At 36.7% G+C, this 15,717-nt stretch overlaps 1 protein-coding gene across 13 annotated transcripts in view; it reads left to right on the forward strand.

The window, feature by feature from the left end:
* PIK3C2G (phosphatidylinositol-4-phosphate 3-kinase catalytic subunit type 2 gamma) overlaps positions 1 to 15,717 on the forward strand; it is a 333,879-nt gene that overhangs the window by 281,402 nt on the left and 36,760 nt on the right. For all 13 annotated transcript variants that reach the window (XM_080599406.1, XM_080599408.1, XM_080599407.1 and 10 more), the window contains 4 exons: positions 597 to 706; positions 7,453 to 7,645; positions 8,189 to 8,310; positions 12,910 to 13,012. In XM_080599406.1, coding sequence (XP_080455532.1) covers positions 597 to 706; positions 7,453 to 7,645; positions 8,189 to 8,310; positions 12,910 to 13,012 — 528 coding nt within the window. The remainder of the gene's footprint in view (positions 1 to 596; positions 707 to 7,452; positions 7,646 to 8,188; positions 8,311 to 12,909; positions 13,013 to 15,717) is intronic.

The raw sequence follows: 15,717 nt of genomic DNA on the forward strand, positions 1-15,717 counted from the left end.
AGAGGGCAGTTCTGAGTGGCCAAGTCAGGGCTCCTGCTGTGAGTCAAAATCTAAAGGGATCTTTCTCCTCCATTGACTGTAAAGGTAGTGACTCTATGATCCTTTTACAGGAGGAGTCCAGAGCAGTGCTGGTGGAAGCTGTAGTTACAGATGAGAAGGTGATGTAGCACTAAATAGGGTTAGGTCTTCACTTTCATTGTCAGCATAACAGAAATGTGGTTACTATTGTTTAGGTGGCTACATTTTCTCAGCATCCTGTTGTCTTCCCATTATCACCATTAGAAGGCTATGAAGGAAGATTAGCAATGCATATATTGAGATTGTGACATCGGAATAGAAAATAAATAGTTCAAATAGACTGGTGATTTTCACCAGTTTCTCTTTCTGGTACCTCAGTGTGAAGGTTTACAGTGCAATATGTTCACTTTAGTATTCCAAGCATTGCTCTAGCACCAGAACAACTTTACAGATCAGCAAAACTTTGTGTTTTAGAAAAAGCCCTTTTTGTGTAAATCCTTCCTTTTCTCAGTTGGCCCCATTTAATTTAATTTTATTTTTAGTAGTACAAGGAAGTAATGATATTTCTTTACTTAAAGATGCTGCATGCAGGATTGCCTGAGCTGAAGAGCGTTCAGGATTTGAAGTATGTCTATGATAAGCTCCGTCCTCAGGACTCAGACCTCCAGGCTACAAGCTACTTTACAAGGTAAAGGCAGAATATAATCCAGAAAGTTTGTCACCTCCAGGCATAAAGAAAAGCTGTCTTTTTTTTTTTTTTTAAGTACCTTTTTTTCTCTTATGTTAAGGGGTTGTAATCAGTGAAATTACACAAAAGGATAATTCGTCCTCACACGTTTACTTTAAAAAATCCACTCCTTATGCATCTTATAACCGACCTTCTCAAGTTTCTCAAAGATACACAATTGTGCACTTGTGGTACACGTGTAGGAAGACACTTATTCAGTGCCTACTGGTTTTATTCAGCTGGAATGGTAAAACCACTATGGCTTATTTATAGCCAGCTTACCTCTGCCTTTAGATCTACTAACTCCATGCAACAGGATTTGGACTGCAGACATTTTGAATGAATGTTTGAATGTTCTTCCAAGAAACAAAAACAACAACAAAATCTGAATAATGTTTGCAGTGGGTTTTGTAAAATCTTCCCATAAAAAGGTTTGACTTGTTAACTGTCTGAATGAGGACTTAGAATTTTTGCATTATATTCCCTTTTCTGATCTTCTTTCTGCCTTTTGCGTTGCTTCAGGCAAGTTACTCTGCCTCTGTTAGCCATAGTTTCTCCATCTGCAAAATGGTAATGATTCTTCCTTTTAAGCACTTAATGGATGTATAACAGAACAGAATTGTATGTGAGTATAGGTATATTTAATGCTTTATTTGTATGAGAATAATCACATGTTTTACTTGTTTGTGATAATAACTGGGGATTATTGATGAGGAGTTGCAGATGACCTATTAAAAATCAGTTGGAAGCCTGCAGTTGTGATCTTTTGGGACAGGCCTCTGTAGTACATATATTTCCAACTGTTAATTTGATGATGCTCTATATTGAGTCAATGGAAACTGAATGGATTTGGAAACTCACTTTCTCATTCTAGGCACAGTATGAGAAAATCTCTCCCTGTCAGAACCTGTCCTGTGCAACAACATCATTTGCAAAGGACAGTCTGAATTCACAGCATGCTGGACACTGCATACACATGCACAGCAAGTCACACCCTTCTGACCTCTTCTTCTTGTGCATGTGCAGGGCACGTCCAGTTCACAGTCTTTCCAAACTCAAAGCCCTAAAGGACAGTTCCATAAGGCAGCATAATTCTCTGCACCGCGCAAACTGCCTTGAGGCAAGAGCAATCGTTCCATCACTTTGCACACAGCAGAGCACTGAGGTTTCTCTCCTTTAACTCTTGTTTTCTCATATGCTTTCCCTATTGCCCCTTAACAAGATTGGTTTATTTTAAAATTTAATTACAGCTTCACATTTACCGTCAACTCCTACATTATCCTTTCCTTTAAAATTTTACATATTCCCAAATTACAGACTTACATTTCCACTTGAAAGAGGAAACATGCAGCTTCTAATTAAAATGTAAAAGTCTTGAATCTGTCATAGTTTGGGTGGATGTGTTTATTTCTCATGGGTAGAAAAGCCATTTCACTTAATTAGAGAAAAAAAGACTAGGTTATACATAACAAATAAGGAAATGTGAGTCTTCAGAGCGAAAATTGAATTAGTGTCATGCAAAGCTCAGAGCCAGTGCCTAGCACTCTTCTGGAGGTTAAAAGCATTATAATGCTTTTCAGTTGGGTAGGAATAAGGTTATGGTTAGGGTTAAATTCAATGCAGTCTTGCTTAGACAGAAGATAAAGGATGAGGGCAGCATTCAGGACAAGAGCTCCATACTCTTTCTTGGAAGTGGGTGAGGTGGTTATGGAGTTTTGAGGCTGAGGAAAGTGCAGGACTTCAGAGTGGGAATTGACCCTCAAGTCCTGCTTACCAATAAAAGTAACACCATGCTGCAGATCTGTGCAGTGCTGTGGCCTCAGATCTTATTTGAAACTGTATTTTCTGCTATAATGCTTTTAGTGAACTCTAGGGCTATTGTTCTAATTTCCTTTGAATTTCTTATTGGTCATAGAGATCATTATATCATGTAGAAAACTCAGATATTGGTAGGTTGCATATTTTCTTCTTTAATACCCTTAGTGTATGTTTGTATCATATATACTCGTTTGTAAGTACAAGGTGTCTTTTCATCAGCTCATGAATTCTATAGATCTCATTTTACTTCATGTTGTTCGTGTTTTGTTTTGTTTTGTTTTGTTTTAGTTCTAATTTGTATTCATGTTTGAACATAATTTATGTTAATTCAAAGCATGTATTAGCTAACACTTCTACATGTTTAAACATAGGCAGAATGCCAATTTTCATGTCTAGTAGTATTTTAACTTCTGAAAAATGTTTCCAGGTAGTCTTTGGTATGGCTTGATACCTAGATCTATTCAGGACTTACCGTCAATGTAAGCATTTTCTGACCTGCTCCTAGGAATGTTAATATTTTGAGATTTTTGTGAGCTTTGCATTACCTATGTTGTCCTTATTCCCGTCCTTCAGAAAAATTCCTCCCTAATTCCTTTTTGTACAGAAAGCACAGGTGAGAAAAAAATCAAATCCCACACTTCTTGTGGTCTCTCCATACTTTTCAGGTTGTCCTTAGAAAGCAAGTGAAATTGGAAGTTCTGTTTATTAGCATAACTTCCAGTAGCCTTCAAATCCTTTGAAATTCATAGCTGCTTTCTCTCCACAATTACTTCTGTAAACATTTTATTGTTTTGAAAATGTTCATTTCTAGAAATAAATGTGGTCATTGGAATGTTAAAAGCTGCCAAGAGTTATTTGTTGTTCTAAATGGAAAGTATTTATTGTGATCTTTAAGTTTCAATCATATAATGTATCTGCTGAAAAAAAATAAAATAAAAAAACTTCTGCTAGTGGAAATAGGAGAATATTTCTGTATTTCTGTAGAAATAGGTTGCTTTTAGCAATTGTCTGAGTTTGATTTGAGCAATAGTACTGATATTGCCTCCACTGTCGCTTAAAAACAGCATAAAATGATGAATGATGCCACGAATATTCTTGGCAAAACAATGTTAATTTTTTCTTTGCCCTTCACCTTTTTAGCCAACGGGATAATGATACCAGAGTTTGGACTTTAACGTCCAAATCCTTTTTCAGGATTCTAAAGTATTCTGTGTTTTACCAAATTCTTTTGCTCTCATTTTTGAATTAAGACATGTTCAGTAATCTGTGGTCTCATTTGTGTATTGTTCTCTTCTCATATTGGGTCAGTTCACTATTACGAGCTGATGAGCAGCAGTGCTGAAGCTCACAGATTGCAGCCTTCTGGAAGGTCACACTCTCAGATCATGAATAAACAGTGCTCCGATTGAGAGTTAAACAAGAGTTTCTGTGTTTGCTTGTCATTTCTGTGCACCTAGTGCCAAATGAAACATTGTTGTCTCTCCAGCATCTGCCCTGAACTCAGTTTGATCCTTTGAAACTCAGTTTGATCCTTTTCCCTCCCTCCTTTCCTCATTCCGTCACAACTCAGTTATAACAATGAAAAAAGAAAGCCATCCTACTTCTGGATATAAATTTCCTCGTTGGTTTTCTGCAGATATCTTCAAATGTCAGCATGGTGTCGACTGCTGCCTGACATTTTTAATATGCATGTAAAGTGATGCGTATTTAAAATTATTTTTAAGGTATTAAAGTTAGCCTAATGCAATGAATGGAGTTGATTTCAATTGATTGTAGTATACAATCTAACTCACTTATAGAAATGCATGATTAAGAGAGGCACTGTGGATCTGGCAATTACCAGCGAAGCACCATTGCATATCTTCAGTTGCTTGATTGAGGGGTGCTGCTTAGGTCAGCTGCCATCTTTACTTTTTTATTATTTATTAGGTACCTGCCATTGCCTAGGTCAAATGTATCCACTCCAAACCACAAATGCCAACAGCTGCGAAACGGGACAATTCACAGTAACTCGTTTCAAAACATGACACTAATCTTAAAATGATCGTACAACCCCTGTTTCTGAGGTGACTGCAGATATTCCAGCAAGAAATCTTCCAAACAGCTGAAAAAACAGTGACAGCTGGTGACTTCTAATGGAACATAGACAAAACTACTATACTAAACTCTCTTTCAGCTGCACTCAAGTAGTTTGTAAAAGTCTTGGTAAACCTGCATCAAATGAACAGATGCAAATGAAATGTTGCTGCCAGCAAATTTTGTTTTAGAAATGTTATGATCCACAGTGATATCATTGTGAGGACAGAGCCAGCTATAGGCACAGCAAAAGTGGTAGTGATCTAGGGAGCAAGAGGATCTCAGTAAATGATAACCATTCTTAACAAATTCTTCACCAGTGGCTAAACTTAATGGGGCTGAAGAGAAGAGAAAGCATTTGAGAGAGTTCAAGGAGAAGGTTCTAGTGCAGATTCTTAGGATGAGTTTAAAAAATGCTGGCAGAAAGGGGAATCAGATTGCCACAATGTGGTAAACTGGGTCAGATACACCAAAAATAAAACACAAAATTTAAAAAGATGATACATGAGTTTGATGTGCATCACTGTTCCATACATAGTTAGGAAGCTTTGGGAAGCTGTGGAATAGAGAGTTTCCTTAAGCCTGTTCACCCTTGAAAGAAAATTCAGAGAATTTTAACTGTAGTTGTTCTACCTTGCTGTGAAGACACACTCTGAGATGTCATCAGAATAGCAAAGAGGCCTTTTAAACTCATTCTTAATGACAGGACATACTGATTGCTTAATGCTTTCTATTATAACAGAGAGACCACATACAGAGAAAGCAGAGTATGTAGAGAGGGCAAAAACTATATATAATTCTGGCTTTATTTTATTTTAAATGTTTCCCTTTAAACACTGACAAGTGATGCAGCATTAACAAAAGCCTCTGTTTCAGTTTAGAGAAGGCATATGATTAGCAATCTAAGTGTTAAAAGCATTTTAGAAGCTTAATGGATCCATGGAAAAAACTACAAACTATTAAAATACTGAATTGTTTAAATAGTAGTATTCCAATATCAGCTGCTCTGTGATAGTGATGATGTCTGAATTAATACTAATTTATAAGCAGAGACCTGTTTTATGTGAATTAAAATGCACTGTATTTAGTTGCAAAGTGAGCATGCCTCTTATAGTAACATTGCAAATTCCCTGATCGCTTTGCTATAATATGGCCAATTTACAGATTCTATAACCTAAATCATGTCTCAGTGATTTAGCAAGTGTTTAAACTAAACATTAAATTAAACACGTAAGAGTTAAAAAAGAAATGTTCACCTCAGATGTGGCCTAACTAATCAGTGATTTTGTACTAATATTTTGAAATTAGATTTATTTTCTTGTTTTCAATTTGAGTGTTAATTTGTGTCATTTATTAAATAGTCTGTATGTATTTGTTTCTGAAGAATGTAATTAATAATTAAGATAATGAACTAAATCAATTCAGAGATACCTCTCATGCCATGACATTAAGAAAAACATATACATCTCATTTCCTTAGTTTAGTATGCCTAATTGGTGTATGATGAGTTCACATGGTATTTTGAATGAGATCTCAGGTTGGGGGAGCAAGCTGGGGAGCTAGCTGCAGGTAGAATATTCTTTTTGGTATGGTGGCATCTGTAAAGCTACAGTCTTTAGCCAGAATGTCTGAGATCATGAAAATTAGGCTAATGTGATGAATGGAGTTGATTTCAATTGATTGTAGTATGCAATCCAGCCCACACAGAGAAACTTGTGAATAAGAATTTAATTTTAAATGACAGATGAAGCATTTGCTCAGCTTCAAAGAGGCAATGATGAAGGTGGTTAAGGGTATTGTCAATTCCTGTAAGCTAGTTAGATATAGTCCAAAATGGGGAGTGGGGATAACACCAGACAATTTGATAGAGGTTTGCTACTATATGGCCTGAAACTAATAGGATGTTGTTCTATAACATAAAACCCATCCAGAATGTCTTCAGAGAGCTGTAGAACTAAGCGTGGAAATAGAAAAAAAATAGTAACACATTTTAAATAGATTTTAACCAGCAATTGAATTCAGAAGGGCAAGTGTTTTCTAATAAGCACTGCATATTGCTCTTCAAAGACCAGTGATTATCTTGCAGTGTTATTTCTCAAGTCAAGTTCACTTTGATGTTAAAACAAGTTTGCACTACATATCTGCATGTATATCTAGTAATTTTTCTTTCCATTGTGTCTTTTCTGATGAAAGATCTCAAAACTAGGAAATCAGTAGTATGTTCTGGTTCCTCTCACACAGGGATGAGATGGGAGGAGATAGGAGAAGAGAAAAAAAAATTTAATAAATATATACATCTTAAGCTGTTCCACAAAGATTGGGCTTATAAGGATTGTGTAGGGTATTTAACAAGACACACACAACTAAATTAAAAATTGAATGCAAGAGATGTTTAGCCTTGTGCAAACATATGTGAGATTAATGTCCATGTGAGATTAATGTAATGAAAATGCAAAGACAATCTTCTGTCCCTTTTAAAGTGAGCACATGTTGTTCTAACCTGGAATTCCTCAACACACACATGGAAATGTTCTGGCTGTCTCTCGTCTGATAGGCTGGGTGTATCCAGATTATGAAGAATAACTACCCCAAGGTCAGTCATGAGAAGCTACAGCAGGAGTGGTCCTCAAAACAGTGGGGTTCGAGGGATGGAAATGTATTGCTGCAAATAGTGGTCAGTGGTGTGCATATGGTACATATTCATGTGAGGTAGGTTTAGGTATGGGGTTTTTTTGGTTCTTGTATCTGTGAAACCAAGAATCAAGAAATGGGATCCAGATACATAAATAGCACCTCTTCTGTTTGTTTTTCAGGAAAATAAAGGAAAGTTTGGAGTGTTTTCCCGTTAAGCTCAATAACTTGATCCACACACTTGCACAGATGTCAGTGACAGGCTCTGCAAAGCCTCCAGCTCCAGAGACTGTCCCCCAGGAATGGATGATGCTGAACACAGAGAAGTCAATTGCAAGAGCCACCATTTTGGGGTTCAACAAAAAGTCTGACTCCGTACGTGTTGTCTTTTTCACTTGATCTTCAATGACTCTTTTGTGAGCTTATATACTCTTCCTCCTCTTTTATATAAGGTGTGCTTTTGCCACATTGAAAGGATCACAGCAGTGCCAATGAGGTAGCAGAGAGAAAGAACACCAGGCAGACAGCTATTAGCAGGGAGCCATTAAGGAGAAAAGTTCGTGCCCTGTAGTGAAAAATAAATCAAGAGCTAATTAAAGCATCCAGGAGGAAAGCATGGCACGAAATTAGGAAGCCTAACAGAAATTGGAGACTGTTACATGATGCTTTAATGGTGCATTATTAGTTTTTACGCACTACAGTGATCTTTCAGTGTTTGAGTTGTATGCTATCCAGGCAAGTTCCTCCTGTGTAGCAAAGACTATAAATTACTAACTGAATTCTGTGGCACTTGGCACTACATTAAAGAAAGGTTTTCTTTGTAAAAATCACCCTATATTTTCACTTGTACTTTTTTTTTTTTTTAATTTTCCTCTCTGATCATTTCTCTTTTCTGCCTCTCCTTTTTCCCCAATACAGCTATATCTAGTCCAGGTGGTGCAAACCTGCAATGTGGTCACTTTTGTGGAGAAATCATTTGACCAGTTCTCAAAACTTCACAGCCATCTCCAGAAGCAGTTTCCATCAGAGGCACTCCCAGAGTAAGGCAGCATATTAGTGAATGTTAAATGGTTCTCTCTGTGCAGAGATAAAAATGTGAGAAAATGTATGGCAGACATTTTTAGAAACACAAAGGCAATGAGACATATTCTATCAACCTTTCTGTTCAGCCTAGAAGAAACTGAATCATAGACCATTGTGACAGTCCAACTTTTATATATTTTATTCGTCCTTATAATGGGAATAGAAGAGGGGAACAGTTTGGGCCTGACAGATATTTCTGAAATCAAAGGGTAAATGGTATTGACTTCATTAAAGGCATGATAGAGACTTCAATTGTTTTTATTTTCTGCATGATGCTGGTCAAAACATTGTGCAAAATCAGTATATTAAAACAATGTAGGAATGTTCACACTGTCTCCAAACAAAAACAAGATGATCTCTGATACTGACAGGCACGATCAACTTTTTACAAAAAGATGCACATAGTCCTCACCTGAGAAATACTCAATAACCTTCCTTGCTCTCCCAGTCCCTTAAAACAATACTTTATGCCTTGCATCACTCAATAATAATAGTTTAATAAGTCTTGAAAAATAAGCCATCATTAGTTGCAATAATTCTGAATATTCCTTTTTATTGATGTACATGTTCATTCCTGCTTTGAATATTCTGAAGCATACATCTTCATAGCTTCATATTTCTGTCTTACATGAAACAGCTTTACTTTATATAATAATTTTCCATGGTTTTGGTAATATAAGTGGAGTAATGTATTCTACAAATATCATATACTTTATATTTTATACGCTATTGAGAACAAACTTCTAAACAGTCATACTGGCTTACCTAATACAAGCACCTCTTCAAGCTCAACCAACGGTAAAGCAAAAAGCTGACCATAAAGATAAATACTTTACCTGAACCAAGATGAGATTCCAGTGATACACTCGAAAGATAGAAAGGTCTTTGATGTTTGACCTGAGATAAATAGCTGTAATCAACATGATCTTGACTTACAAAATAAATTCAATGCATTTCAGCCTAATTTGATATTTCCTTGAGTTTGTGAGATTTATTCAGTTAAATGGCTTTAGATTGGTTAATTCTAGAGAATCTTTCCCATAACTGAGGGAGTTTGGCTACAGTTTGACTCATTATGACTATCCACGTGAGCTTGCTGCAGCAGTTGGTCAGAACTGGAATTTCACTGAACACCTAAAGTGCTTGAATCACGGTCTTGATTTGTAGCCATTTGCATGCAAACTATTCGTTTGCAGAATAAATTATTCAAGTAGCTTTTTATGACTTGTTTGGTTTGTTTTGGTTCCTTTCTTTTTTTTCTTTTTTTTTTTTTTTTCAGTGAAGACATCCCCTTGAAGGAAAATATATTCCTTTCTAGAAGTGCACAGACCTCAGAAATCCTGTAGTGAATTTCAAAAACTGCACTAGCTATTTTTCACTAAATCTACCTTTATTAAAATCACTTATAATATTTTTTAATGCAAATGAGAGTTCCAGGACTCACGGAAGGTTAATCTACGTATACTGAAGCTTTCTAAGAGCTTCAGAACTTTATTGCCAAAATTCTGTCCCAGCAGTAACCTGTCACTCTATGATCTTTCCCCAAGACTGTGTTAAAGTCATTCATTTTCTGATGTTTCTTTATATGAATGTTCATATGCTAACATCTTGATTATTTTTTTTTTAATTTTGATGTAGCTTTGTCATTTGGAGGCTTCTAGTGCAGCCCAGAGAGTAAAAACTAAGCTATTTCTATATATGAGGTTCTCACTGGAACCGCTATACCATATCAGACCATTAGTCTGTGTGATGCAGGCCCCTAGCACTGGCCAATACCAGAAGCACCAAAGGAAGGGAAAAACCTTGCTTCGTATTGTTGTCACAAGAAACTAAAGGCAGAAGCTCAGAGTTCTCAGCATGTAAAATTTTGCTATTGCATGTAAACTTTCATCCCATATTTATAATTCAAAGCACAGCTTCCCCAAACAAGCCCTTTCACTCTGGCATCTTCTCTCTTATTTGGTTTTAAACAAAGTATTAACTGTCTTTGGTTTGTTGGTTTGTTGTTGTTTTTTGTTGCTGTTGTTTGTTATTGTTGTGTTTGGTTTTTTTTGTTTGTTTGTTTTTTAAACAAAAGTCTTTTCACTCATAAAACCATTTAAATAACAGTTTATACATGGAAATGTTCTTCAAACTTCAATTGGTAGGAAATGGGATCTGGTACCCAGGATGTCTGTAAATGGCCCAGCTTTATATTTTTCTGATCTCTTTAAACTAGATGTAAAGCTCAAAATCAACTTGGAAGCTTAACCTTTCCTAACACAAGCATGGTCACAAGTGCAAAGTCCATTTCAGCCACAGGCACAATTCAGCAAAAGCATGAAGTCACTTTAAAGAACTGTTCAGTTCTACTACAAGGTTCATATTGTCCTTCACTGCAGCAGAGAGTTATGGGTGCTATCAATCAGCTGTCTCTGAAGTTACAGATAATGCATGTATCTGTCTTCAGTTTGGCCACTGTGCTTAGGATGCATCTTCTGAGGGCCAACATTTTACAGAGTCCTCTCTTTGTGTTATGCAGCCTCATTTATTTTGTGCTGCTTCCAAACAGATCCTCCCTACCATCTCTTGAAAGAAGTCCCTTTTGTGCCCTAGAGGAGCCCAAAACGTTCACAGCCTGTCTATATATGTCAAATGACCTGGGTTCTAATTTTATGTGTACAGCACACATATGTCATGATTCTGGGTCATGTCACATCCCCTACTACTATAATTTCTTCAGGCAAGAATTGCCTCTCACTGTCCATTTTTACAGTGCCTAACTGAGCCCTGATCTTTCCATGATACAGGCAAAAATAATCAAAAGGCTATGCTGCTATCATCCTGGCCCTTTGCCATTTTAATTGCAGACTAAGTTATACCAGTGTTAAGTTCTTCCTCAGAAGTATTACACAAGATGGCTAAAGACCTGTCCTCTCATAAAGAATTACAATATCCTTATTAATCAGTATTCTCTTCATAAAAGGCCTTCTGCTACAAAACAAGCAAAAAAAAAAAAAAAAAAACAGATCTAATTACAATTCATGAAATCTAATTACCTTGAATCTCTTGGTAACAAAAACTGTGGCTTAATTGTCTTTGGTCATTTTATCTTCACTAGGTGAGGCTGCTGTGCCATTTTTACAGCTGGGTGGTTTGCAATGGTGGCCAGTGTTCCTCTCTGGGGATGGGAATCCACTGCTCCGTGTGTTACTATTTGGCTGGCTTTTGAAAAGCTGATGACATCTTGTCACTGAGCTGTGGAATTGGGTGAAACCTATTCAAAGTAGGATCTGACCAGCTGTCTTTCAAAAGGCTGGGCAAATGTCTATTTTCAGTGTATTTTGCTGCTAGCTGGCTCTTTAGTCATTTGTCTGAAGCCTTCAGATATCACTTCAGGTCTGCTGGATAAACCAGGTTGTATCAGGAAAAAGAGGTTTGTAAACAATACATGGTTAAGTGTTTGCAGTGGTGATGTAACATGAAGTATGACCAGATCAATATTTCTGCTATTCTGTATTACATAGATCAGTGGACGTAAAGTATAATATTAGTTTAGCAATCCCAATATTAGTAATCTATATCATAAAACCCATTACATGCAATTCAGCATAGGTAGCTTTTCTAATGATCCTTCAACCTGACAGAAAGAGTCCTTGTCAGGGCAAAGTTAATGTAAATTGATTATGTGTATTGTTAAAAATCTCACTTTTTGACTGATCTAACATGTTATATCTAAAACACAAAGATGATTCAAGTGAAAAAAAAAGTCAGGTTTTGACATTTTAATTCACCATAGCATTTGAAAAATTGATATAAAGCCATCCTGTGCCTACATGGTTTATTTAGTAAGTGAAATTCATCTTAATAAAAATTATACAGAACATTGCTATTATTGTTGTTATTGCTTTTGTTGGGATCGATTTTCTAATTGTGATGATAGTTTTTTTTCATATATTATTTTTACTATAGTAGTGCCTGAAATTGCATTCAGGATCAGGGACCTCGTCTGAAAAATTTATCTACACTCTAAATAGCTAAGGTTAAAAATAAAAAAAAAAATAATAATAAAAGAAAAAAAGCATTGGTGTATTCATAAAATGTCACATTGTTGCTGTAGGGCTTTGGTATTCATTATTGTATGGCAAGGCTTTGTGTAGTACGAGCCTTGGTCTGAGATCAAATCTGTTGTGCTATGCACTGTGCAAAAAAATGGAGAGGGTAATGTTTTCCTACAGTCATAAAGGACCAATTTTTAGAGGTATTTAGATACCCTAAAATGCATGTAAGTGCCTTTTAAGGTTTTTAATGTGTATATATGTGTGTGTGTGTATATGTAAAATAAATGTAATGATTTAGACAGAAAAAAAGGGTACAGTATGAAACAGAATATTAGCAAATTATTATCAGAAAAGAACCAGAAGCAGAGAGTAAACAATCCTATGTAAACTACCCATCCCTTCACCTGCCAGCAAAACATCTTAGAAAGAGTTAATGTTGTTCTGTTAAGTAGAGCTGGAAATGTTTTCAGCAAATACAGTACAAGAGTAATAATTACAAATACTCTTCTCTTGCAGGTTTCCCAACTCATGGCCTTTTGCAGATCTTGAACATAAAAGAGTGAAGGATTTGAATCTCTATCTGAAGCAGCTATTAAGTGGACCCATCAAACTGGCAAATGTGAGCACTTCCAGTATTTATTTTATTTGCACATGACTTTTAGTAGCATAGTACCAAAAGAATCAGGAAGCTTTCCACTGCCTCATTTGAAAAACTAAATGCCATAAATGACACTTCTGATGCACCCATTTTAAGATGGATCCATTGTAGCATTCGTCAGAGCTTGAGACAAAGACAAGAATGACTGAAAAATAGTTTATTAGACCTGTCAGGGTGTTTTTCAAAATAACTTCTCTTCCTTTGCTGCCATCCAAAAGTAGTGATTCACTGTATTTTTGACAATAAGGAGTGGGTTCTGAGAAATGTAATGTCTAAAAAAAGGAGTAAATTTTGAAATATTGAAAAGTCTGATTTTGACAGTTTTTTAAATGAAAAGTTCCATTCTTTCAGCACAGAGCTACCTCTTCATTTCAAAATTTAAGTAATGTGTAGAAGAAACTTTTGCAAACAAAGCAAAATCAGAATATTTCATTATCAGAGTGATACATTGTGCCCATTCAAATTGGCAGCTTTTTATTCATCATTGTTTTCTAAGATTTGATGTTTTCCTCCTATTTCCAAATGGACAGTCACAATAATAACAAAAACTGACTCTTCACTGTCTGGCCCAGGACAAAGCCTTATGCACCTCAACATTGTGAAACACCGGGCCAAGGACATCTAGGAAGCCTTTGCATCCTGGGAGTGTGTTAAATTATGCTGCATAACTTCAGAAGTTGAATGGTCAATTACTGGGTCTGAGAAAAAGTGTCTTCCTGTGAGCAGCAATAGACAGGAAAGCTGTTGGATGGACAGGAAAGATTGGACCCTATGGTTATGTGGAGTCTAATAAATTCAAGGGAGCTGGGGTGTGATCTCCTATATTGTTTCTGCTATTTCACTGGTAGCACATTCTTTAGCAGAGCCTGGGCTTCTGCCAGATGGGCCTTGTCATGTCCCATTGCCTCAGGGCTATAGCACAAACGCAAGCTGGTTTGGTTTAATAATGTCAACAGTCTAGGGTGCCAAAAGAGGGATATGATGGGATATTTTTTCTTCAAAATTTCAAACATCTTGCAAGAGGAGAAAAATGTTTACTGCCTACCTTTATAACTTTCCCAGCTGTGATTACATAGTAAAGATAAAAGAGAAAATTGTCCATATGTAAACCAAACAGGAGTTTGCTTATTACTGTTAATAAAAATTATGTGCCAGGTTGAAATTGAGAAGATTTCCAGTGATAGATTATATGTGTGTCACAGAGTTGCACTTACTTTAACATGGACAGCTGACTTGTGCTTGGCTCTCCTGACTGACCTTACCAAATAAACTCTACGGGTTGAGGTTGATTGTTGTGTAAACTCTGTCACTCAAGGTAGAGTCATGGGTTTGTTTTACATTAGCACCTTTTGGTCACAGTGGAAGAAAAACTGATATAAGCCAGTGACCTAGAAATGGAGAGCTCTCTATCTTCTGCTGTTCTCTGGGCTGCTGTAAGGTACATGAATTTTCAATTTGGGCCAAGCACTGCTGTGTTGAAGTCTAATCTACGGTTGAAAAATCAGACTGTTTAAAGTCCTGGGATGGTAATAAAAACGCTTTCTAACCACACACAGAAGCTCTCCTCTCCGTCCTGCTCTATGGTCTGTGAACAGTCTAATAATCAGCCTGAGCATGCTGCCTTGCAATGGGCTTCCTAATTCCTTGCCTCCTCCCTTTATGGTCCTGCAGTGCACACCTGTGGAGATGGTTAAGTTCCCCCAGTGTTGCTGCTGAGACACTAGAATACAACGATGAATAGGGTATTTGTAGGGAAATGTGAGCATATCTGTTTGAGAACATATGCTGGTGTGGCTCTAAACTGGTCCAGTGGGGGTATACAGACATGCTGGACTGTTCAGCTGCTAAAAACCATTCAAGTCTGGTACAGCCTGTACTGGTAAACCGTGATGAGGATAAAACAATTACTTGCTTAAAACAGCTGGTGTGCAGGACTTGTAGGGGGCATGATAGTAAAATGGAGTAATGAGCAGATTGTTGCCATCTATAAAGTGCTGTTGCATGCTGGAAATCATCTTGCTAACCCTCATGCATCTAACTTGCAATTCTCGGTGATAACCTTTAAAATTATTGATACTCTATAAACATTGAATAATTATTGTTATTTCAATATGCTTCCGCTGCTGGGAGATGTAAGAAATTCAGAAAACACTGATGTATTCTTACCCACTTAGAACAAGGAGACCAGTCAGTGGGTAATTTCCTTTGTACTCCCAGCTGAAGGCTACTTTTTCACTTTTTCTTTTTGGCATGACTCTTTCAAAAGTGTCATAGTGTCTTCTTGATTTTACTCTGAGCAGAAAGCCAAGTTAGGAGGCTTTCTTGATAAAAATAAACACAATTACTCTGTCTCTTTACATGCATAGGACCACTTTACATTCAAATTTATCCTTTTTCTCAAATTGCTAGACAACCTGACCAAAACCATTTAGGGAGATGTCTGCTCTCAAGCTTTACCAAACTGTCATTCCTATGAAAGAGTAAAACTATGTAGGACTAAATAATTCATTCTGAAATTTGAGAAGAAATCGTGTAAGATTAGATGCCTGTAGAACAGGGATCCTTGTATGTTCTTGACACAACCATTTTTCTGTGCTGTATTTTAGCTCTATGGTATCCTGGAGCATTGTTTGAGATGATACTAAGCCAAGAAGGGAAAGAGTTTT

The sequence above is a fragment of the Anser brachyrhynchus genome, assembly GCF_964034855.1.
Source record: "Anser brachyrhynchus genome assembly, chromosome: 1".
Classification (NCBI taxonomy): Eukaryota; Metazoa; Chordata; class Aves; order Anseriformes; family Anatidae; genus Anser; species Anser brachyrhynchus.